This window comes from Diplotaxodon limnothrissa, linkage group LG16 (assembly GCF_057381915.1).
Source record: "Diplotaxodon limnothrissa isolate DT_005_m linkage group LG16, D_limnothrissa_male_GT1.1, whole genome shotgun sequence".
NCBI classification, from domain to species: domain Eukaryota; kingdom Metazoa; phylum Chordata; class Actinopteri; order Cichliformes; family Cichlidae; genus Diplotaxodon; species Diplotaxodon limnothrissa.
This window is the reverse complement of record NC_140611.1, coordinates 12,602,932-12,628,877: the sequence shown is the minus strand read 5'-3', so window position 1 is coordinate 12,628,877 and position 25,946 is coordinate 12,602,932. Positions and strand designations below refer to the sequence as shown.

General features: G+C 40.3%; 1 protein-coding gene across 5 annotated transcripts in view; it reads right to left on the bottom strand.

Annotated features, from left to right (window-relative positions):
- Positions 1-25,946, bottom strand: part of dgkh (diacylglycerol kinase, eta) — an 88,938-nt gene that overhangs the window by 58,558 nt on the left and 4,434 nt on the right. For 3 of the 5 annotated variants that reach the window (XM_085375110.1, XM_085375109.1, XM_085375111.1), the window contains one exon: positions 17,221-17,331. In XM_085375110.1, coding sequence (XP_085231236.1) covers positions 17,221-17,331 — 111 coding nt within the window. Of the gene's footprint in view, positions 1-4,034; positions 4,194-17,220; positions 17,332-25,946 lie in introns of all 5 variants that reach the window. The other 2 variants (XM_085375113.1, XM_085375112.1) reach the window with 1 other exon arrangement.

The window sequence follows — 25,946 nt, the reverse complement described above, 5'->3', positions numbered from 1 at the left end:
TTCCAGTAAACTACAATGTTATTAAGGTGGACTTTTTAGTTATTGTGTAGATTTTTATAAATTGATTTTATTGCATTTCATCACAGTGAGCGATTCTGAACAGGGAAAAAGCTTATGGTCAAACAATAAGCCTAATTTTTCTGGGACCCATAAAGTTAACTCGGTTTCTTTTCATGTCCCTGGAAACACATCACCACAACACAGATACAGTATGAGGCTATCAACAGGCTTTCCCTCTTGTGTTTTCCTTTCTCCACCTAAATGAAAATAGTATGAATGACATGATGGTTGATGTTAATGTGCTTTATTGAATTTCTGTGTGGTAGAGGAGCTGGAGCCAGACGGAGAGGAGAGCCAGAGTCTGCAAACAGGAACATGATATCCTAACAGAGCTGTGATGTGTAAGGCATGCAGCTGAGCTCTTAAAGAGCCACAGGCCAAAAACCAATGGCGTCAAAGGAATGCCCTCTGACTGTGTGTGTGTGTGTGTGTGTGTGTGTGTGTGTGGGAGGAGTGCCTTGCTGCAGCTGTCAGAGGGAATGCCCAGCTAACAACACTCCACGGGCCTGGCTGGAGAGGGCTACTAGCCAAGGCTTACTGTGTGGGTGTGTGTGACAGCATTTACACATATGCCTACAAATGCATGCGACCTAAGTGTGAATGGCATGCCAACACAAATACTGTCCCCCTGTCACAGCACTCTGTGCTGCTCTCCCTTTACATCACGTGTGTGTACCGAATGTTTGTGTGTGCGTGTTTTGTTGACATACTCTTTCTCCCTCTCTCACATTCACCACACCATCCCAATACACACGCTAACACACACAAACGCAACTTTGTGTACCTAACTGTCTTGAGGTAAGCTGTAATGAAAGCCGACAGTGAATGGTGGACAAAGGCGAGCATCCTCTGTTACCCATAGATCCAGAGCTTTGCTCAGTGGCAGCATCTCAGCAGCTTCAACAAGCCTCCAATCCCTGTACCCTGTCCTTCTCACAGCAGGTCATGTAATGACTTACAGATTGTTTCATAACTGATTGTTTAATCTAGCACACAATCCAGAAATCTACCTATGACACACTTAACTTTTAACTCTGATATTTTCAGTCTTCAAATCAGGACTATGAGTCCAAACCAAAAACAAACGACTGTCACATTTTGTCTGTCTTTGTGCTCATTCTGGATCTTTAATGTAATTGTGTTTTTGTCACTTTTTGGGATAATTTTGTTTGTAATTGGTATTTTTTTCCACCTGTCTTGGTGATCGTTCTGTGTATGAGTTTACTTCATACAGAGGCTCTGGTGTCCTCTAGGGTGCATTAAATAAGCCATCCAAGGAGAAGAGCATAGCTTGTTTTACAAAATGTGATGCTGAGATGTGGCCTTACGGATGGATCAATGAGGAGGCCAGGCTTCTTAAGCACAGGGCAGCACAGCCAGCCAGGCAACCTTGGAAACACCAGAGTGTAGTGATGGACATGTAGGGGACAATGAGCACTTATTTATAGATAAGAACATCTTGTCTGGCTGTGACACAAAGAACATGTTTACTTTAACATTTTGGATTATTAAATGGAACCTGTTATGCTTATTTCCAACCCAATATTCCGAACTTGTTGTTTTGCACTTAAAACTCAGCCGCAGTGCATTCATGGGTAGAGTCAGTGTGTCTGTGCATAGCTTATTTAGCAAGTCACAAATGCACAACAGTGGCAGAAGAGATCAAAAGTTTCACAGCTTTAGTACTGTTTACCTTCACTGGCAACATCTTAGATTATTACTTGGGTTTGGCTGGGGTTGCTCTGACTTTCCAAGTTGGTAATCAAAGTTGAGGGAGCATTCCAGAAAGAAATTCCAACTGGGAACTCAGAAATTCTGACTTCTGACTTAATCTGGAACACACTATTAAACAACAGATGGGTGGGGCATATGTGCACAGCCTTATTTAGGAAATCCCATAGACAGCATATAAAAAACAGAAGTAGCTACTGAGTCATGAGCTGTTGGCTTTGGATTCTGCGTTTGAAACTTCAATGTTAAGTGTACTACCATCATATTTTTAGCGCCAAAAGTAACCAAATTTAGTCCAGAGGGTGGATTTATCAGCAAATGTACAGTTGGTTAGCACGTTGCATTTACAAGTGGTAGGGGTGCAACGTTCAAACAAGTTCAACAAAAGCACGAGTCCATGTCAGCATCTCATAGTGGTGGAGGTGACATTGAAAAGACAAATATTAGCTGCAGCTACCTGTGTGAGCACATCTGTGATTTAAAGCAACTCTGCCAGTTCAGAATTTTAACATGGCAGTCTATGGGGATTGACTCACTTTGGAGCCACCGCCGCAGGAACTGACATAATACAGAGTCAATAAAGAGAGTGTGAAATAGAGCATCAAAGCATCCTGAAAACATGAGCTTTTGGCTCATATGATGATGTCATTATAAATCATGGTTAATATAATAACAACAAACCTAATATGGAAATTATACTCTTTTAAGAGCTGTTTTTACCATTATGTTGTTTGTCCTTTTTTTAATGATGCTTCAGTTGCTCATGCTTATGCTTCTATCTCTTGGATTATCTATGATGGATCCAGATGCCTTGTCCTCCTGTGTACTTGTCTGGTATCCTTAGCTGTCTTCTCTTGGGTTCGTGCAGACCACAAGCAGGACAGGGACATGAGCAGGGGTCCAGGTGACACTCAGCTCATTGTGGGAGTGGCTGGTAAACAATGTTGCTGTTTTCTGATTAGCTGTGCTCATACACTTTCTTTAAAGTTGATTTTCCTTCCTCATCCTTGCATGAATACACAAAGCCTGGATTTATGAGGCCTTCTTGCCTCAGGAATGTTCTTCCAGACATTCCAGATGCTTTGCCGTGTTTCCCCTTGGTGAGTGGACTTTACAAGCATAATGTGTCAAACCTTCAGTTCCTAGGCTCTCCAAATCAGGCCGTTTCAGACTACCACCTCGTGGAGCGTGGCTCTATTTAAGTCTTTGACTACAAAAAACTTCATGTTAAATAATTGACTACTATTCAAGAATTTAGATTTCTTATTACCTACTGAAACCAGGCAGTATGACTTAGACATACTCCCATCAGTAAATAATTCTGGAATTTTATTTTTTCCTCTACTATGAAGTTGTCCAGATTGGTTATAGTTGGTGATTTTAACATGAATATTTGATGAATCACTCTGACCTCTTCGCTAGAAGTTTTACCAGTATTATTGATCCTTTTAAACTCGGCATGCATTTGGCTTGACACATAGCCAAAGTCCTGTGATCAGGACCTTCTGGCTGTGCATCACACAAGGCTGAGAACTAAAGATGACAGGGCTTTGGGAGAAGTGGATTCGAGTCTCTGGATCTTCTGATGTTGAGCTCTTTGGATTTGATCTTCTCTTAAAAAGCAGTTAAATCTGAGCTGATTTTTTTGCTGTCATGTTTTTATGTCATGGGTTGTGAAACATTTTGTGAAAAGTGTTCAAAGGTGCTGTATGAATAAATGTCTACTTGACTCAGGAAATAAGGAAATCCATAACAGGTCACCTTTAAGTTTAACTTATTTTTCCTTCTTCCAGCACAGCCATCAAGACACTCAAGGCATGACAAATAACACACACTGTAAAGCAATGAAAGCCACACTCCTCACTGAAGATAACTTATATATAGCCCTAGTTAGGGCTATCACTAACTTTAATTAACAGGCTAAACTAGGCGTGGCTTTACAGTCTCTGCCCAACCTCAGATTATATAAAGCACATTCATGTCATATAGTAGTGAGTTCTTGCAACCTCCTTTGCTGCATTGTTGATGGGAAGAATTTTTTTCATCTTATTTTATCCATAAAATATCCCACCCAAATCATTATTTTGTGTCAGCAAAAATTTAAAGTGACTCAAGAAAAATAATAGAGGATATTCAATCCATCTTGAGCCTTTAAAGCAATATGGCATGAATGCAGCACTGTTTTATACTGGTAAGTGGTTAAGCTGTCCTGGTGGTCTGGCCCCTGGCTGTGCTGTGCTGACCCGAATTCTCACTAGGCCTTCCTCAGATCCGCTGGCACCCAGGGGTGGGGGGGAGCGTCGTGCGCCCGTCCAGCACACGGACAGAACTCGCCAGCACACGCGACTCCTGGACACTCTGCGTAGCGCCCGCTCCTGCCAGTGTGCCAAGGCACTGCCAGACTAGTGCGAGTGCAGACAAACGCATACACACAGAGGTGCACATACACACACAAGTTCCAGACCGAGGAGGTTAGATTAGAGGTAAATGGGGAAAAAATGTCAACAAGAGTCAGAATATCAAAGGTTAAAAGGTTAAGATCTCCTTAAAATAAAATAAATGTTTAGAGGAAAATTAAACACATTAATGGAAAATTAATTGAAGTGCTTACAGGTAGAGAAATAACTGATCTAACAGAATTTGATAGGTCAAAAATGAGAGCAGGGATGTAAATAAAAGTAATAATTAAACACTGAATAACAGTGTCATTCTCATACCGGTACATAAATATGAACAGCCGCTCGCTTAGCTTAGCCTAGCATAAAGACTGAGAACAGAGAGAAAGCAGCTATCCTGGCTCTGTCCAAAGGTAACAAGACACACCTCATAAAGCTCAGTAATTAACACAGTGTATCACCAGGGTGGGACTCCTTGCTAAGCAACCACCAGAGGCTCCAGGATGTGACAAGTCCCATTCAGAACTGTGTCCAGAGAGCTTGATCAAGGAGATGATACAATGCACCTGATTTTAAACCGCCCTGCCTTCTGTATCATGTTAAAGTTTACTTGTTTTTAAAGCACTACATTATTACACAACTCTTGAGCGTGGCTCAAGAGTTGGCAGTTAGTCTTGTAATCGGAAGGTTGCCGGTTCGAGCCCCGGCTCCGACAGTCTCGGTCGTTGTGTCCTTGGGCAAGACACTTCACCCGTTGCCTACTGGTGGTGGTCAGAGGGCCTGGTGGCGCCAGTGACCGGCAGCCTTGCCTCTGTCAGTGCGCCCCAGGGCAGCTGTGGCTACAATGTAGCTTGCCATCACACCACTGTGTGAATGCGTGGATGACTGAATGTAGCGTAAAGCGCTTTGGGGTCCTTGGGGACTAAGTAAAGTGCTATATAAATACAGGCCATTTACATTTTTTCACTCGCACACCTGTCTGGTATTCCAGCTCAAATTTTCTAACTATTCCAAAGTGTAGGACCAGAACATTAATTTGGCGATACCTTTTGGCTTTAATGCTCCAAGCCGCTGGTGCAGGCTGCAGGAGGAGCTGATAGCAGCAATAAATACTCAAATCATTCAATTTAGAACCAGCCGTTTCAACCAGGCTTTTCATAGACCATGCTTTATAGAAATGACTTTATGCTATTTTATGCTTTTGGTTTTTATAATTATTTGACTTTTCGGCCCATATAGCATTATTTAATTCAATAAATAAGACCTATTTATGTACATTTTAAATTATGATACTTTGTCCTTTCAATGTACTTTTACCACTATTAATTATTACTGTTTTTAGCTCTTATTAATTATGACATACATTTTGACATACATAGCCCGGCTCAGACAGTCTCGGTCGTTGTGTCCTTGGGCAAGACACTTCACCCGTTGCCTACTGGTGGTGGTCAGAGGGCCCGGTGGCGCCAGTGTCCGGCAGCCTCGCCTCTGTCAGTGCGCCCCAGGGTGGCTGTGGCTACAATGTAGCTTGCCATCACCAGTGTGTGAATGGGTGGATGACTGGATATGTAAAGCGCTTTGGGGTCCTTAGGGACTAGTAAAAGCGCTATATAAATACAGGCCATTTACCATTTACATACCCACATAGCAGACAGGTCTGGCCCGGATCTGGTGTCAAGCCGGGCCTGCTAGCTGACTTCTGGCATAGTAAGATATGGGCCAGGCCTGGCGTAGATGGCACTGTTTATGTGATGGCATGCCACATCTGGCCCAACTGTGGTTTGGTTTATGTGGCCCACGCTCATAGAAAACAGGTCTGGCCCTGATCCGGCATCAAGCTCGCACTTCTGACTGACTGGTGTCATGGTAGGGTGTATGTGAACCAGATGTGGGCCAGCTCTGGCAATGATGACACTATTTATGTTTCTATTTTCCTATTTTAGTTAGAAGACCCAAATGCCATGCTGCAATACTACAGGGTGGGCCATTTATATGGATACACCGTAATAACATGGGAATGGTTGGTGATATTAAAGTCCTGTTTGTGGCACATTAGTATATGTGAGGGGGCAAACTCCTCAAGATGGGTGGTGACCATGGTGGCCATTTAGAAGTCGGCCATCTTGGATACAACTTTTGTTTTTTCAATAGGAAGAGGGCCATGTGACACATCAAACTTATTGGTACTGTCACAAGAAAAACAATGGTGTGCTTGGTTTCAACGTAACGTTATTCTTTTATGAGTTGTAATTTACAAGTTTCTCTTTGTTCACAGCCATTGACATGTTGAAGAGGTTAACACGTGAGGAGCAGATCGAAATTGTGTTGATATCTGGTGAACGCAGTAACCGGGTCATTGCAGCATATTTCAATGCAAGACACCCTACGAGACCACCCATCTCCCATGCTACAGTTAGCAAACTGCTTGCTAAGTTTCATGAAACTGGTTCAGTGTTGGATTTGCCAAAATGTGGACGCAAGAAAACTGTCACTAATGAAGAAACATCAGTGGCTGTCCTAGCTTCATTCAGCAAGAGCCCACAGCATAGCACTCGCCGCATGTCACTGGAGAGTGGCATTAGTCGAACATCCCTTCGCCGGATATTAGCTACTCACAAATGGCACCCTTACAAACTCCAGCTACTGCAGCATCTGTCACGGTACAGGGCCATGAGGCCCAGGGTTTAAGTTCTAATGCATATTTTTGTATCCACATGTGTAGTTTAACGCATCTACACTGTAAAAACTGTGATTGGGGTTAATTAGAATCTAATAGGAGAGTAATAGTAATTATTACTCAGTAAAAACGTGTATGAGTAGTTTTAATCAAATCTAAGCAAAATTCAACAATTTTGAGATGTTCAGTTATTTAAATTTACACAGTTTTGTTTGGGGTAAATTCAGCAATGGTTTGTTGAGTAGATTTTAAAAAAAATGTTTGAGTACTAAAAAAATTTAAGAAATCTAATAGATTTAACTGATGAAAGCATTTTCATTTTAATCATTGAACACTTCCGCCCATAATCCTTTGTGCCACGTGCAGGACACACGCGCTTCATGAGTGGACGTCTCCATTTTGTCAGAGGTAAGACTTCTTAATTTGTTCAAATATAAGACACGGTTTAAACAATAACGTATATCGGTTTTGAGTAAAGGTTTTAAACAGTATGATACGTCGAAATTTTATTAATAATCATCACTGTAATGATAGTATCGTATTTTTACACAAATGGCAGTTAGTGGACTGCTAGCACAAGGTCACTTTCCAAGCCTTCACGACTGTGTTACTGAACAGCTTTAACTAACCACATGTTTTACCGTATTAAAAAACATCAACGACATATTCCGATGAGTTTTAACGTCTTTCATCCACGTTTAAAAGTTCATGAAAATGTTTTGCGCTCAGTTGTGAGTGATTTTGTCAGCCACAGTCAGTTTTTCGAACTCCAGTTTCCAATAATGGCGGCCGCTACTAAGTTTTAAAATTACTCTTAGTAATCTTTCTGGGTCACAAAATAAACTTTTGACATATTTTCAGGCGAGAAAGTAGCTGTGTAAACATCAAATATCTGCTCGGTTCATCAAGATATCGCATGTTTGCAAAAGTGCTTCGACGTTTTCGGAGCATCTGCTACCCACCAGCTCGATAGCAAGCCGGGAGCTCGAGGGTCACTGAAGCCGCTGAGAACGGCACAATTCCCGGCACATCATTTTCAGATCACCGCGGGGTTTCGCTACTCAGTTTAAACGTAATGTATAAGTCACTTAGACAACCTAAAAATGTTATTGTTTGGTTTTTTCGGTGTTTTATTTGTTCGTGAGTAAATCGGTTTGGCTGAGATTAAAGTTATTAGATTAGATTAGATAAAACAAAACTTTATTAATCCTCCGGGATTTTCACACAGCTGAATAAACGTCAAACAGAAAACTGATTAAACAAAAGTGTGAGACGGTCGAGAATTTACTCCAGCGTCCTGTTATATTTTAGATAGCAAGGAGCAGACGGCTGAGTTTATTAAACTCCACCGAGACAGCGGTGACGCTAATCAGAAGGCTAGACCGTCCAATTTCCCCAGCCGTTTACTTCCAGCCTACCCGACCTTCTGGGGACCCGGCCCACGTAGACCGCGAAGGCCGGGTCCTCAGGAGGATGCAGCCCATGAATTTGGACAAACTTTTAAGATATTTTCATGCGAGGTGCTGTGTAAACTTCAAATACCTGCTCGGTTTATCAAGACATCGCATATTTGCAAAAGTGCTCTAAAGGTTTGTGTTCGTTTAGAGGCGTTAAGTCAGTGTCAGTGAGTTTATATTTACTGTTAAGAGTAAATATCTCACCAGAAAATTTGTAGAATCATTATTAGAAAATAACAGTAAACGTCCTTATATGTTTTGAAATGTGTTAATCTATTGGAATGACTGCGTGTGTTTGTGTAAATTTTTTATTTTGGAGACTGCTATTAATGATAATGTTGCTTTCCTTTCAGGTAATGGAAGATCCCTCAACTTAAATTCACCTGATCAGCATGTAGACTGTGCATTATAAAGTAAGTTGTGATAACATGTTATATTAAATTAAACTAATGGTTTTGAAATTGAAGCGGCATAAAATTACCAAGTTGACCCCACTTAATCTAACTTATTTGTTTTTGTAAAAACAATAAGTAGAAAATAATTGCTTATTATTTGTAGGATTTTTTTCTTCTTCTCTATAATCTCAACATCAAATGTGTATAGATACCCATGCTCTTACATTTGTCATGAAAAACTATTTAGATTCTTAGATATATATTTTTCCATCACTTTAGGACCTGGCAAATGGGATGGCAGTGTAAGATATGCAAATCTTTTTCAACAAACAAACAAACAACAAAAAACAAAACGACAACAACAAAAACTTGATAACATGTACATCTCCCAAGTATTTGTTATTTGCAACATTTGGTGTGTTGAAGTGTGCTTTTTGTTTTATAGTTTTATATCTCAACTATTGTATAAATGAAAAGTAATAACTAATTTTATTTAATTGAAGGGAAATTTAACTCTGCCCATTTACATTTTATTCTAGGTTGAACAAGATGGAGGCAAAGCTTCGTGTAATTATTGATGACCAAATCGAGAAGTTGGTTCTTCCATCAGGGATCCCACCAACATTGGAGGAGCTGCAGAGTGTTGTGAAGGATACTTTTGGGATTTCAAATGACTTCAGTCTTCAGTATTTTGACCCAGAATTCCAGGACTACTTCACTCTTCACAGAGCTGACCAGATAAAAGACAAAGACACTGTGAAGGTTGTTGGCATCACCCCAGTCATGCTAAGCTTGACTCCGGTTGATGACAGTTTTGGCGGCCCCTCTGGCCAACTGTCTGACTATGACTCCTCATATGCTGAGTCAGTTGTATCCAATGCAGACTCTGCTGCAACTACTTCTTCTCAGGACACCATTATTCTCAAAAGGCAGAAGACCACAGAACGTTGTGAGCCCTGGCCGAAACAGTTTCCCATTCCACAGTTTGCATATGAAACTGAGATGTACCTGGAAAGAGCCACTGAGGAGTATAAAAAGAATGGAAATCTTCTGCCCACCTCCAAAGTAAAGACTGATATTCTTGAGAAGTTGGCTGAAACTATATTTACATTTACGGCCTATCCTTCAAGTGCACAGGTTAGTTATGTTGCTGAGGCACTTGTGACAAAATACCCTTGTCTCAAGGAACCTGGCTCTTTCTCAGGTTATTATGGTTGGCAACAAAGCATCAAATACAAGATGGCCAATTATCGTACAAAACTTAGAGGGTTTGGTGTTCCTGAGTTGACATGCAATGCCATGAAACACAAGAGTCCAGGTGACCAGAAGTCTGCAAATAAAGTGAAAAAGCCTCGGAAAGCAGAGGTAAATTACCTTCCGCCATATCCAGCAGGTGAAGATGAGGACAGTCAAGAAGAAGAGAGAATTCAGTTGCTTACTGAAGTCAAGAAAAGAGACAACAACAAAGTGATAAAAGAAAAAATGGCTAAAACATTTGCACATAGACGACATGAAATTGTCAACCTGTCCCCCAGCATTGAAGACATCAAAGCCAGATGGCCAGCTTTGTTTGAGGCATCTCATGTGAGTTCCAAATTCATTTTGGGTAGGCTTTTGGGTTTTTTTAATGTAATCTTTCAAACTTCAAATAATTTGAGGCCGCATCATGTTTTTTTTTTGTCGTTCAGCTGCAGGATGAGTTCTACAGGATCACCCTGGTACACCTTGAACCCAAATTCATGTCCATGCTGGATGAGTACACTCCCAAACTGTTGGCCCTTTTCCATTCCAAGGGGGGAGCCATGGGATTGAAGTTGCAGGCTATCATAGCCAAGGTATTTTCCACAGACATTTCAGCTTGGAATTTTATTTAAAGAATTTTTTTGTCAAATTTAATTTGCATGGTGCACAGCTCCACTAATTTGTTTGCATGTTTTTGTCAGTGCAAGAGGACGCCAGGACGTCACTGATATAATTAACAACACAATTATGGGTTTCATGTTTTAATTGTATTTTAAATACATGTCTATTCTTAGTAAAAACAAACAAACAAAAAACAAACAAAAAAACACAAGTACAGGTATTGCTGGGTTTTTGTTTTGTCCCAAGAAGGAAAAACCCTTTCTGACGAACATAAACTAAATTAGATAAAAAACTAAAAGAATAAATTAATGTAATTTACTAAAACGACACATTTAAAGATTGAAGCTTACAAGCATGTTGACAATACCTTTGTGTTGACTGTCAGCACCCAGGCATGTGCATTAACATCAGCTAATTATCGCACATAATGTTCCATGTGATGATAATTTGATATTTAACAGTTTTTTTTAATACTGCCAATTCTCACAGTTTTGTCTTAATAAATGGTCACTTATCTGATGGTAATTTTTGGAATTCTTGCTCATTTTCAGTCACCAAGCAATCCTAGCAATGACATAACCAGAAATCTGGTTATTCGGTGCTTGATGGTGTACCTTGGGGAGTCCATTGATCAACTGATCAAAGAGTACAGTGTAAGTGTTGAAGTAGAAACATTATTCTGTTTTTGTTATTCATATGTGTTTGTCAAGTTTCAAATAATTTGAGGCATTATCATGTTTTATTTGTCATTCAGCTACAGGATGTGTCCAGGAAATATTTCATGTGTGCAACTACAGTCAGAAAACTCATGTGTTTGTTGTTTCAGGATGCTGATGAGGATGGTGTGTCACAAGATCTTTCTGAACAGAGGATGAAAATCTACAAAATCAAGGCTGTTGGATCTGAGGAGGATGACATTGGCATTGTGCTGGAGGGTGTGAGAGTTATGCCTGCTCTGGGCAATTTTCCAAGAGCATGCGCAATGCTGGTTGAATTGACATATGCAGTCAATCTTGCCTATCCCAAAGAGCTAAAATACACCTTGGAAGTATTCCAGAAAACTTTCCTTGAACTGGATTGTGCTAAGCTCTCACCAAAAGTGAACAGCCTCAAGAACAAGTTATTGGCTTAAGTGAGGACTCTGAAAGAATGAAAGGGAAATAAGCTCACTGAAAACCTTTGGTTTGTCTTTGTTAGATGCAGCTATCTTTTCAGTTTTCAAAATAATTTCAACTTATTCATGTCTTACCCAAATGACCTGCAATGTGTCAGGCTGTATTTGTGCTCTTCATTTTAATGTTTGTTTTTTATTACTTACAAGTTTCTTAGGAATATTCTGTTTGAAAGGCAACAAATTGGAGGAATCACTAGTGAAGCTTTTCTTTGTTTATAGTGTATGTTACTATAAAACATTAGTTTAAAACAACTTTAAAATTTAACAGAAGTGCAGTCCTGTAGCTGTAGAAATGTTACTTCCTCTTACATGTGTCTTAGATTTTCTCAGGTTAAACATCCAAATTGGGATAAAAGGTTGATTTACATTATTGATATTCCATGTACATGAGTGAAAAACCTTTGTTCTACAGTTATATTGAGTGATTCAATTTAACAAAAGATTGACTAACTAAAGTTTTTGTTAGTCAATCATAAATAAGTAACAGAGATAAAGGAAACGGTAAAGGATATTCAAATTTCAGGTTCATGTTGATATTACAGTCTAATCTAAAGATTAATTTCTTTTTTACAAAACTGGTTTACATTCATGCAGTTTATGTTGCTGTTGCTCTGTACACAAAGCTGTGTGATAAACTGTTTATGACACTAAAACAAATTTACAGCAGAGGAATGTATTTAGGAGATCAGGAGATTGTTGATGAGAATTCAGTGTATACGAGCAGAAAAATGTTATATTATAAATTACTGTGTTTTATTTTCCACAATAAAACAAATTACTGTGTTGATGTTTTCTTTGTGAAATTGATTCATTTTACTCAGAAAATAAGTTAAATTCATTTCATTTTCTCTTATTATTCAGTCATTATTTTTAAGGTTTATTTGGAAAATTATTGAATCCAATTTGAGTTTTACTGAAAAAACAAGAAGATTTCATTTCTTTGTAATGGATATTTTAGGAAGTTTTTACTAAACATTTGCCAGATAGTTAGTAAATTCAAAGTAATTTTTCTCAGAGACTTATTTCATATCAATTATTTTTTTTGGTAAAGTTGGGCAATTTCAACCTTCAGTTTGAGATTTTGACCCTAAATCCAACACATATTTACAGTTTAATTCTATTAATATCTACTTTTGTTTTCTATTTGAATTTAATTAACATTTTCTCTACATTTTACATAAATCTTTTGAAATTAAAATCTACTTAATTATTTCAAGTGTCACTTTGTTGCCATAACTTTTTTAAGTAACCTCTAGTCACAGTTTTTACAGTGTAGTTGTTTTCTAGTTTGCAGTTTAGTCCTTGGTTTCTTAGTCCCTTTTGTCATCTCTCCCTGGTCCATGTGTCTACCTGTCATGTTTCATGTCTCTGGTTAGGTTAAGTTCATGTTCTATCTCCATGTCTATGTCTCTGTGTTTCCTGTTTTATTTTGAAAGAGTATGGTGTTCTTTGTTCATTGTAGTTAGTGTTAGGCTGTATCCCAATTCAGGGTCTGCAGCCTTAAAGGCCACATTTTAAGGCCGATTACGTCACCGCAACGCGACAAAGGCTGTCCCAATTCGAAGGCTGCTCGAAATGCGGCCCTCAAATGCATCCTTCATTTCCCTGAATTTTAAGGACGTGGCGGTGTAGACTTCGTGACCCAACATATCCCAGAATGCATAGCGCGGCGGTGGGTGTGGATAATTTTGCCGAAAAAAACGGCGGACGAGGGGCGCCCGAAGAGTAAACTTTAAGTAAGTACTGAATATTATGTCACTTATTTATGTGCAAATGTTTAATAACGAAGAACATGAAAACATTACTGTTGGCCACATGTCGACAAAGTTATGTGACATTAGTGACGTTTGTACAAACTTGGTTTTAAAGCCTTTACTTTAAAATATACGCCGTTCAATAGCTGACCTTAATCTTACAGAGAATGATCAAAGCTCATGTAGAAACAAACAAACAAATAAACAAAATATGTTCTCCTTCATTTCTGTCAAACAATGCTGTATGTAACGTTTCCAGCTGTTAGTATCATGGTTGCTAGGCAACCTGGGCAGCGCAACGGAGGCTAGACCGTCCCATTTCACAAGCCTCGCACTTCCGGCCTTAGCGGTCTTTAAGTACGCGGCCCTTGAGGATCGTTGAGGCTGCGTACTTTAAGGCTGCAGACCCTGAATTGGGATACAGCCTTACTCTCCCCTGTATTGTCATTATGTTTCCTTCTAGTCAGCTGTGTTCTCATGTGTCTCCACTTCCCATGATCACCTCGTGTGTATTTAAGTCATCAGTCTTCCTTTGTTTGTCGCCGCGTCGTCTGTTCAACTTCACCCATGTTACGCCAGGTTTCAGGACTCTGTGCTGGTCATGTTGCTTACGTGTATACGTTTCATAGTCCTTTGTTGTTCCAGCACAGAGTCCGGTTCATAGTAGTCTCCCATATGCATCGTTGTCACCCTGTCTTTGCTTTCCCTGCTGTCTGAGTTTAGTGTCAGTTCTTAGTTTTCCCAGTTCAGCTTCTAGTTTAGTTTTGCCTCTGTGCTTTCTGTTGTTTGCCACGTTAATCAGCCCAAATAAAGGCTCGCTTTTCGTTTCAAGTTCAATACTGTCTCCTCATCTATGTCTGCACCTGGAACCTCACACTCCCACACACGGTCCGCAGACCGTGACAGCATCTCAACGAGGATGACCCAGATCGGTGCACAGAATTTGCAGAATGGGCAAAAAAAAAAAAAAAACTGGAACAGGACCCTCAGTTCACGCAGAAGATTTTGTTCAGTGATGAGGCAAACTTTTATGTGAATGGTGAAGTTAACAAACAAAACCACCGCTATTGGTCTGACACTAACCCACATTGAATGGATCCCTCCAAGACTGTTGGAACAACAAAAGTGATGGTTTGGTATGGTATATGGGGTACATCGATAGTGGGTCCATTCTTCATCAATGGAAACCTCAAGGCCACTGGATATTTGAAATTGCTACATGATGATGTGTTTCCCTCTTTATGCACTGAAGCTGGCACGTTCCCTGAGTTTTTCCAGCAGGATGGTGCACCACCACATTATGGGTGACAGGTCCGAGCATTCCTAGATGAACAGTTTCCTGGAAAGTGGATTGGTCGTCGCGGGCCAGTTGAATGGCCGCCAAGGTCTCCCGATCTGACCCCCTTAGACTTTTATCTTTGGGGTCATCTGAAGGCAATGGTCTATGGTGTGAAGATACGAGATGTGCAGCACCTGAAACTACGGATACTGGATGCCTGTGCTGGCATTTCTCCTGCGGTGTTGCTATCAGTGTGTGAAGAGTGGGAGAAGAGGGTTGCATTGACAATCCAACACAATGGGCATTGAACACATTTTATAAGTGGTCAGAAACTTGTAAATAACTCATGAAAGAATAAAGTTATGTTGAAACCAAGCACACCATTGTTTTTCTTGTGACATTACCAATAAGTTTGATGTGTCACATGGCCCTCTTCCTATTGAAAAAATAAAAGTTGTATCCAAGATGGCCGACTTCTAAATGGCCACCATAGTCACCACCCATCTTGAGGAGTTTGCCCCCTCACATATACTAATGTGCCACAAACAGGACTTTAATATCACCAACCATTCCCATGTTATTACGGTGTATCCATATAAATGGCCCACCCTGTATACTGCTATGGTAGCCAACATTTCAAATGCAGGTTTGACAGGTTTGTGAGTGAACACTTTATCCAAAACCTAGTGAGGGTTTACTCATGTTTACTACTGGGTGGCTGTAGCTCAGAAGGTAAAGCAGGTCACCTACTGATTAGAAGGTTAGTGGATCCCTGGCTCTTCCAGTCTGCATGTCAAAAGTGTGAATGTGTATGCATGTAGTTAGGAAGCCCTCAGTTTAGAGAAAGTGTGTGATTGGGTGAATGTTGTATAGAGTAATCCGGGAGAGTAGAAAAGTGCTATATAAGAATCAGTCCAGTCACTGTCTGAACAGAGTTTTGTCATGTTACTTTTGCACTATTATGTTCCGGCGCATGTTGTTATTACATGGCTTGATTAAGGTACACATTAGGCTGACATCTGGGGCCAGAGTTGAAACTGTTCTGGGCCAGCACAGGGCCAGCAGTGTGTCTGCAACTGGCTTTGTGCTGGCCCATGTGTGGGCCACCTCTGGCAAACCAGATCTGGGCTACCAAAGAGCCATCATTCTTTGCGGTATGTGGGCCATGTGTAAGCACATTGTGTGGGCAGATCTGGGCCATACCAATTTTGCTATCTGGGTAGTTATAAGCTAATATCAATATAGTTATATTATATCTTATCAAGTTTTATGGTCCTCAGCCGGAAAGGGGTGGAGTGCCCACTCTGGGTCAGGGACGAGTTCTTGCCCCAAGTGAAAAAGTTTAAGTATCTCGGGGTCTTGTGACAGGAGAAGGGAGCGGGAGATCGACAGACGGACTGGTGCTGCAGCTGCAGTGAGGTGGACGCTGCAAAAGCGAAGCTCTCAATTTAACTGTCAACCTACATCCCTATCCTCACCTATGGTCACAAGCTGTGGGTAGTGACCAAAAGAACGAGATCGTGGATACAAGCGGCGGAAATGGGCTTCCTCCGAAGGGTGACTGGCCTCTCCCTTTGAGATAGGGTGAGAAGTTCGGCCATCCGGGAGGGGCTCAGAGTAGAGCCGCTGCTCCTCCACATCGAAAGGAGCCGAGGTGGTTCAGGCATCTGACAAAGATGTCTCCAGGGTGCCTCCTGGGTGAGGTGTTCTGGGTATGTCCCACCAGAAGGAGGCCCTGGGGCAGACCCAGGACCCACTGGAGAGATTATATCTCTCGGCTTGTCCGGGGAACGCCTTGGTGTTGCCCCGGACAAGCTGAAGCAGGTGGCTGGGGAGAGGGATCTCTGCTTGGGCTGCTGCCCCGGCCCCGGACAAGCGGAAGAAGATGGATGAATGGATGGATGTTTTATGTTTTTCATTTATAAGAAGTAGTGCTTATTTTTATTATTTGGTGGGGTTTTGCTCTGCCTTGTTGTCAGCTTGTTAGTCATCTGTGAAGTGCTTTGCAGTGCTAACCTGCAAGTCTTTATAGGTAAAAGGACTGACTGACTGGTCCAAGCCAAAACACAATATGGTGCATAATCCCCTGTAAAACAGCAAAATGTCTTTTCTCCCTGTTGATTTTTTCACAGGTTAAACAAATGAGGTTTGAGGTATGAGCAAAGGCTTCCTGTATCTAGCGTTTATGCTAAGCTAAGCTAATCAGGTGCAATTTCAAGATATGTATTCACCATACAGACATGAGATGGGTATTTATTGTCTTATCTACAGTTCCTTAAGAAAATAAATAAGCGCATTGCATCCTTAATGCCGGACTGTGTTTCTCAGTCATTTGTGGCGTTAGAATAACAGTAACAGTAAAAGCAATTAGCAATTCATCCCCAGTGGCCACTAGAGCATGTGCGCCATGTGAGGAAACACTCAGTAAACCTACCTTGGCATCTTTGGCGTAGTAGAGAGTTCGTCCTCTCAGTTTGAAGTAGCGCTTTTTCCACCTCTGGAATGAGCTAGTCTGTTTCAACAGCAATCCCTCCTTTATACTTGTCTGCAGGGAGACAGAAAGACATCACAGAAATAAAACATATATATCAGAGGAACCTTCAGTCAAAAAGTAGCACAGACCTTCTCTCTCTCTCTCTCTCTCTTTTACAAATGTAGAAGGCACTCTTTGATTTATCTACAGGAAACTGATTAGATAAAATGTGCCTACTGTCTGTGATCGTGTGTGCATGTGTGTGAATGTGAACAGCAATTTTATGCATGGGAGACAAGGAATAGGACAAAAGTAGAGAAGAAAGGAAACCCATTACACACACACCAGAGGAAACAAAGAAGTAAAAGGAAAGAAAGATTAAAGGGAAAAGAAAGAAGGAAAGATAGAAAGAACAGTAACCCACTGACTGCTTAAGTGTGGCCAGCTTTTTCAAGTATTCTACATTTAGAGAAAAAAATGCTCACGAAAACCTGGGAAATTTTTATATTTCCAGTTACAAACAAATCGTTTATTTTAAGCGATCTCTTCATGAAGGAATCCCTAAACTTCATGTGTTTAACTGAGATGTGGCAGCAAAGCATGGATTATATTCACTTGAAGGAAATCTGCCCGGCTGGCTGCTCCGTCATCGGAACTCCACGTCTTTCGGGACGTGGCGGAGGACTCGCTGTTGTGCACTAGGACAGATTCACATGCAGGCTGATGAACTCGGACTCCTTTTCTTCACTTGAGTTGCAGATGATGTGATTTTTATCTGCGAAAAGCGCTATATAAATAAATTTTACTTACTTACTTACTAATGGGAATACCATTACAATACCACGTACTAATATGAAACATTTACAAACCTCCTATCAACATTAATTGCACTTTGGCGAACTTTAGAATAACCCTTAGCTACAAAACTGTTAGGAGTTGGGTTCTGGTTATGTGGTGCTTTTGTCTGTATGTGTTTTTTGGTGCCTCCCTTTTTGTATAGGTAGGCGGGGCAGTGAGTCACTGAACCTGGCACACCTGTTACTCATCAGATGCTTTCCTCAAAAGTGTTCTTTAGGAGCTACCTGAAAGAAGACTAGTGTCGGAGTATTGGCGTTTTTTTGGAGCATCTGAAATTCTGCCCCTGCCTGCTGGAGCCCTTGGATACCTTGGTACCAAATAAGCTCTCCAACTGTCTGTAAAGTTTACTTTAAGCTTTTCTCGGTTATCGGGCAAGACCCTCCTAATTCTCGTCCCTCTCCTTTTTTAGATCGAGTGCACTACCTGTGTGTGTTTTCGTCACCTGCACGTCCTGGCTCCGCGTCCCCATTCATACAATGTTGTATATATTTTGTCCTTGTAAATACCTCCCCCTCACTGTAAATAAACTGTCTTCACCGCAACTCTGCCTCCGTGTGTTCTGCTTCCTGGGTCCATCTGCATTTGCCATAACAAAAACAAGCTAAGGGTTTTGGTTTTGTTGGAATTACAGCCTCTAAAATCATCCAAATATTTAATTACAAGAAAAAAATAAGTCAACTTATTTAAAGTTTATTCAAATCTATTTAAAGTCAAGTCTCAAGTTATGAATACCATATCAGAGTCAAGGAGGGTTTTTTGTTAAATGCCTAAAAGAAGCACCTACCATTGCCTGGTGTCACACAAATCGCGTATATTTGACAGAGATTTTGTCAGAGTTTCCATGAGGTGTTAGGTAACTGACACTGATTTATCCTTTTAGAAGGTCACCTTATGGGGGGAAAGTTTTGAAACCTACTTTAAGACAAAGCCACTAACTGTTTCAATATATTTTTTAATAAGATTTCACTATGTTTTCCAGGATCTCTGTTTTTTTTAGTTACATTTACAATGAGGATCTCATCATTGACTTGGGGGCCTAAAAATAACTTTATATTTATACTGTTTTAACATAGTTCTCTGTTGATATTAATAATATTTTAATTGTTCCATAGTGCTTACTATAACTTCCCATGTAATGAGTTTTAAAGAAGACTGAAAGCGGTTCTAATCTGAAGCACAAATCTTTCTTTGCTAATATGAAATTTTAACTGCAGATATTTTTAAGATTATGTGTTATCTACATCATCTTTGTAAGGCATCTGTAGCTCTAACCTTACTTTTTTTGTTGTTTTTTGCCTAATTAGATAGGGACAGTGAAGACTGACAGGAAAGTGGAGAGGGATGAAGACTTGTGGTAAAGGGCCGCAGGTTGGACTTGAACCCGGGCCAGCCACTCTCAGCCATATGGGCACTTGCCCATCCCAGTGAGGTAAAGTGGCGCTAACATTACTATCATTGAAAAATGTTTATAGAACAGGTTTTGGGCAGATTATGCAGTTTGCTCATGTCAGCTAGTTTTAATTTAGATGTTTTTTAAAAAGCAGTTTTATAATAGAAACTTCACTGAGTCATTTCTTCCACATGACTAACAAATTTCCTGAGCAAGCAGAATATTTCACTTTGTCCTCAGTACTTAGGTTTTATAGTGTTGAGCTTTTAAAAGGCTCAATATAGTACGAGCTATGAAAAAAACTGTCACTTCCTAATTTCTTGTTTTTTGCATTTCCCACACATTTCAGGTCATCAAACAAATATTAATAGTAACTAAAATAACCAGAGTAAATAGAAAACACACTTTTTAAATGATGACTTCATTTATTAAAGCCAAAAACCAATCCAAGCCTGCCTGGCCCTGAAAAAGTAATTCACGTAATTACTTTTTTCACATATCAACTCATTTAAATAGAATCTGTCTAAAACGGTGAAGTAAGCTAAAAGATCTCAAACATCAACACATCATGCTATGATCTAAAGAAACTCAAGAGCTAATGACAAAAATATTATAGAAATGTTATAGACATGTATCAGTCCGAAAAGGGTTGCAAAGATGTTTCTAAAGCTTTGTTACTCCAATGAACCGTGATGAGAGGCATCAATGACTCATGCAGGAGAAATCTAAGGAACTGCACTGATCTCGCTTGTCTCAGTTAAGGTCAGTGTTCATGATTCAACAATAAGAAATGGACTGGGAAACAATTGCATACATATCGCAAACGCTTGACTGAAGTTCTTGCTCCCAAAGGTAGCACAACCAGTTATTAGGTTTACTGGGGAATAACTTTTTTACACAGGGCCAGGTGGGTTTGGATAACTGCAATACAAACTGCATTTTGTATTTTCTCAGATTGTCTTTGTCTAATATTAAAGTGTCTTTGATAATCTGAAGCATGTAAGTGTGACAAATATGCAAAAAAGAAATCAGGGAGGAGGCAAATCCTTCTTCGCAGCTCTGTACGCACACAGATGGAAATGCTGCATGGAAGGACATCATTCTCTCTGGGCTCACAGAGGAGAGGTGGGCCCCACACACACATGTGTGCACACACATACAAAATGAAATGTGCACACACACACACACACACACACATGCAAGGCTATTTATAGCAAAGGAAAGCTGCTCTCTTAGGGGAGAATTACAAACAGACACGGAGGCCTGAAGCTGACATCCTGCCCACCAGCTGTGTCAACTTAAACACAGAAAACACGGCTGTAGAATAAAAGCTCACTGTGGATGAACATCACACAGACTGGTTATGTCATACTGCAAGAAGTAGGCATGTGATGTTGGGAAACAAAAATATAGATTATTAGAAATGATGAATCCTTAACATTGTGAAATCATTACTCAAGTCCTTCTGTAGCTCTGCAGCACTTGAACAACTTTCTATTACTATCTTCCTGAACCCAAACTGAGATTAGTTAAGTAACACTGCAATTTTCTTTACTACTTTAGATTCATTAAAACTGATATGCATACACCTCAACATTATTCTCTTCTCATTTGTCTGGCTCTAGTCTCCTTTGCCATTGGTGGTGACTGAAGCAGGAAAACAACAGGAAAGAGAAACACTGTTCATTTTCTAAAAACATATGTCCACTTACATTAATTCTGTCCTTCCTTTTCCATAAGTTATGGCCTGAAGACTAAATTCTTGCAGCAGATTAAGATGCAATATCTCAAAGCTGACTTCCCTATAAGGCCTTAGCAGCTTGCTGCATAATTACAGTCAAAGGGGGGCTGTATCACAGACATAGCAGTTGAGGTCATCTCCACATTTAAACCTTTTTGAGGTACTGACAACACACCAAGGTTTGGGGATCTCTTCCACAAAATCTCATGTGAACATAACTGTTGTTAGTACATCATACAGTACAGCAATGTCCTTTGGAGGACCACTGTTGACACGAGCGTGTGCACATATTGTGAGCTGTAAAAGGGAAAGGGGAGAGCCAGGTGATGACTGAGGAGCATAATGAACACCTATTTTATTAAGATTCAATACACACACACCCAATGCAAAAAGTCAGTTGTGTACCAAGTCCCACACATGCCTCCTGGGCAAAGCCCATTCTTCTTTGACAGATCTCTCAAGATTCTCCAGATTTGATGGTCTTCTGGCATGGACCTTGATGTTCAGTTCAATCCACAGATGTAGTTCTTCACCAGGAGCGACATTTCTTTGTGTTTGTTTCGTCGTTGTGTTGAAAGACAAAGCAACAACCCAGACCCATCTCATCTGACCAAAAGATGAACTTGGTATACATACATACATAAGAGTATACATAATCTTTCTCAAGGTTGTCCTTAGCATACTTCAGTCTTCCAGGCCTGTTCTCTACCACTCCTTTACTGTGTGTCTCTCTCTGAATTTGTTAATAGTACTTCTCACTCCAGTTTTTTAGACTGGGAACTTTGTATATCCATTTCCTGAAGTTTGAACATCAACAATTCTTCTTCTCGAGTTTAAACCGATGTTTTTTGTTTTTGACATGATGTTTTCTGACATAAGAGCTTAAAGCCTTTCTGAAGTTTTTATACTGTGTGTTAGATAACTTTCAGTTTGAACTTGATTTTAGAAGGTTTGAGCATTACAAAGTTAAAGCACATCATTGCACAGCAGTGGTTTGGTCTATGAGTGGATAAAATAAGGTCAGTATATAATGCTGACCCTGGTCATTTTAGTTTTTTCTGAAAGAATGATTTTCTAAAGAAAACTTGTATGTTTAGAAATGCTATGTTGAAAACCCCACACTCTGTTAAAAAAAATTTAACAAAAACTTTAAATTTCACAGGGGGCTAATAATTTTGTCCTCATCAGTATGTGTATTGTATATCCCAGTGTGTTTCACAAATCCAGAGAAAACTTTTCGACTTTTTGACTTTTAGCAGAGAGTGGCAAAGTGGAACTTGAAGTTCATCCACAGCAAAAGAAATGACTTTGCTCTAGTTGGCCGTTCTAGTTTCTATTTTGTTCCTCCTTGGCCTCCATAGTTCCTTTCCTTGTCTTCATCTCCTTCCTGTTGCCAAGTAGGCCAGAAGTGATCTATAAATAGTCCCCCTGCTTGCCTCTGTACACGGCTTCTCTCTTTGGCTAAACTGTGAGAGAGAGTGGGTCCTGTGCCAGAGAGAAATGAGTAACCTGAGCACCATGTACCTTACACCCACACTTTGCCTGGCCACTGACAGCGGGACACACAGCACAGGCTACAAACAACATGCACAGACATACACACACAAAAAACACACACACACAAACTGATACAATGGACAAAGGCACAAGCAGTTCAAATGAATTCAGCAGCTGTGGTTGGTGGATAAGAGCAGAGCAGGAGTTCCCTAGGAGGCTAAACGAAGAGAGCAGAGCAGACCTACGTCCTGTCTTTGACAATACCCAGACAAACAGTCAGACACTTAACTCACACAGAGGCAGTTCGAGTAAGACCTTATGAACTTAAGCTGTGACTAGCTGGTCTTTTATGTTTCTTATCTTAAAGCCCAGAGCAGCGTGTTTTATACCAACTATAAGTCTCTTCTCAACCTCACTGAAGTTTGCTTGATATTGGTAGATTTTTTGTTAAAAATGTTTCTGATCACTTTATTCCATAGTGTTATTAGAGTACTGTCACCATAACAAGGTTGTGACTCCCAAGAAACCACTGTGCCTCGCTTGCAAAGTCCTGTGAATCGGCAATCTTTTACACTATTTTTATGTCCAAACAATATATAAATGTATCGGCTTTAATGTTTCTGTCCAATTGCTGTATTTACCATTATGTGTAATTATGCTTTTAACAAACATAAGAAGCATCAGTGAAGCAAACCTAAAAAAGTACCATAGCTTGTAAACCACTGTGCAGGAAATATGTGCCAACAGTAGTCTTGTACCTTTCTTTATTCTTCCCACTGTTGCCACTCCATTTTTTTTATATTTGGTTTTGTTAGCACTCTGTGGGAACATGTTTGCTCTTGCACCAACTACAAGTAAAAACACAACCACCATAAAAAAAACAAACCAAATTAAAGAAATAAAGTTGAGTTTCAAAACTAATTCCTGTTAAAAGACTCTTTGGTTATCTGCCTTTAGTCTTCTTGGAAACTGGCTGGCAGCTAAGAGAAGCCCACTGTTTCAACCATCACTCCATGCAGTCAGGCTCTGTTATACATCCATTACCAAATCATTTGTCATTGCTGAAAAAGGCTGGAGTTCTTGGGGAAGCAAGTCTTTTGGGCACCAGTGCTGAATCTCTCCATTTCTTCCTACACATCCGCCACTCTCCTGCAACTGTCTTGGCATACTGTCCTCTCTTGTGGGTGTAATTGCAACTCTGTAGTCTTCCTCCTCAAACTCCCACCACATGCTAAAATTTCACCATAGTGAAGGGAAAATTACAATCCAACGTGTAGTTGGGACAGGGCAATTCCCTTGTGATTTCCTTTGTGCAACTGGACCACATATATGGGGAGTTATACATGTGTCAAGTGGGCACACGGGATGTTATTGAGGCCAGTAATTTCCACACAATTATCTCAGTAGATTTAGCTACAAGCTTTGAACAGAAGAAGCCTCAACTTAGCAACTTACTTCAGAGAACATAATTATGTACATTTGGGAGCAAGTGAGATATAGGTTATCTGAAAGTGGAAGGCAAATGTAAAAGTATGGTGTCTTTTGTCTTTAGCAATTTAAGTATTACTTAAATTCATAATCATATACATAATCGCATACACCCAAAGTAAGCAATATAATAATAGCAATGTAATAAATATATTGTTTTTCTTTACTTCCTCTTTGAGTTGAAGAAACTGATTTTTGTTTTTGAGTTATTTAGTTTTTGTTAAGTAAGCCTTGAGACAAGACACCAGGTCAGTTTTTCTGCTACGTCAGCACTTCCCAGGTGATAAAAGTTCAGGTTCTACATCAGTAATTCTTCAGCTAAAGGGACTTTAGCTACAATATTATATATGTTCTGCAATACTCTGTCATTTTATATTTGCTCCTTTATGTTTACAGTTGAGTTACTCAAGCTGTCCTTTATTTCTCTTCATGTTAAAGTAACCATCAGAATGGTAAATGGTAAATGGCCTGTATTTGTATAGGGCTTTACTTAGTCCCCAAGGACCCCAAAGCGCTTTACATGTTCAGTCATCCACCCATTCACACACACTGGTGATGGCAAGCTACATTGTAGCCACAGCTGCCCTGGGGCGCACTGACAGAGGTGAGGCTGCCGGACACTGGTGCCACCAGGCTCTCTGACCACCACCAGTAGGCAACGGATGAAGTGTCTTGACCAAGGACACAACGACCGAGACTGTCCAAGCTGGGGCTCGAACCGGCAACCCTCCGATTACAAGACAAACTGCCAACTCTTGAGCCACGATCGCCCCATGCTTTATTAACCTCTTAAGCCCCAACGCCCCCTGATACGGGGGAAAAAGGCAGGAGATGAGTTAGGCTTGGGGTTTAAGAGGTTAATCACTAAGGAAGTTATGTAATTTATATTTAACAAAGCTGTGACACCATGAGTGCAGTAGGTTGCTGGCTTGATGTCATGCAAAACTCAAGTTGTCTTGCTGAAGAGTGGAACATCTCAAAAACAAATAGCGGAACAAATAGCAATCCCATTTATATCACATCAGTTATATCAAAAGAAAATATTGAACTTATCCTGAAAGAGTGTGTTTGTGTATTTATGTTCTGTGGCTGAAAATGAAACCGAAAATGTCTACGTTAACTCAACAAGCACTTTGATTTACTGGAGTCAGAAAATGCATGTTATCCAAATATGCAAACACTGTTACTGTAATACTTGGCTTTGCATTAACATAAAAATAAATTGATTGCCCTAATTCTTTTATGGTCATGTTAACTTATTCAGGTTTACACTGTTATCAAGATGAAGTACTTAAAAAAAAAAAGAAAGAAACTGAGTAGCCCCTTCTTGCAAAGTTAGACAATACATCCAGAGAGACTTCCTAATAAATGCCAGTTAAATTTAGGGGAAAAAAACAAAAAACAAAAAAATCTCCAACAACTTATATATCCATCCATCCATCCCATCCATCCATTCGCTTCCGCTTATCCTTTTCAGGGTCGCGGGGGGCGCTGGAGCCTATCCCAGCTGTCATAGGGCGAGAGGCAGGGTACACCCTGGACAGGTCGCCAGTCTGTCGCAGGGCCAACTTATATATCTCATATCCAAAAAGCCAGTCCTACACTTTCCATAAAAGGAAACCACAGTGTGTCACATCTCTCTGCTATATCTCCACCCCACTCCCACTAACTCAGCATATCTGCTCTGGATTATTTTATGTCAAGCTTGCAGAG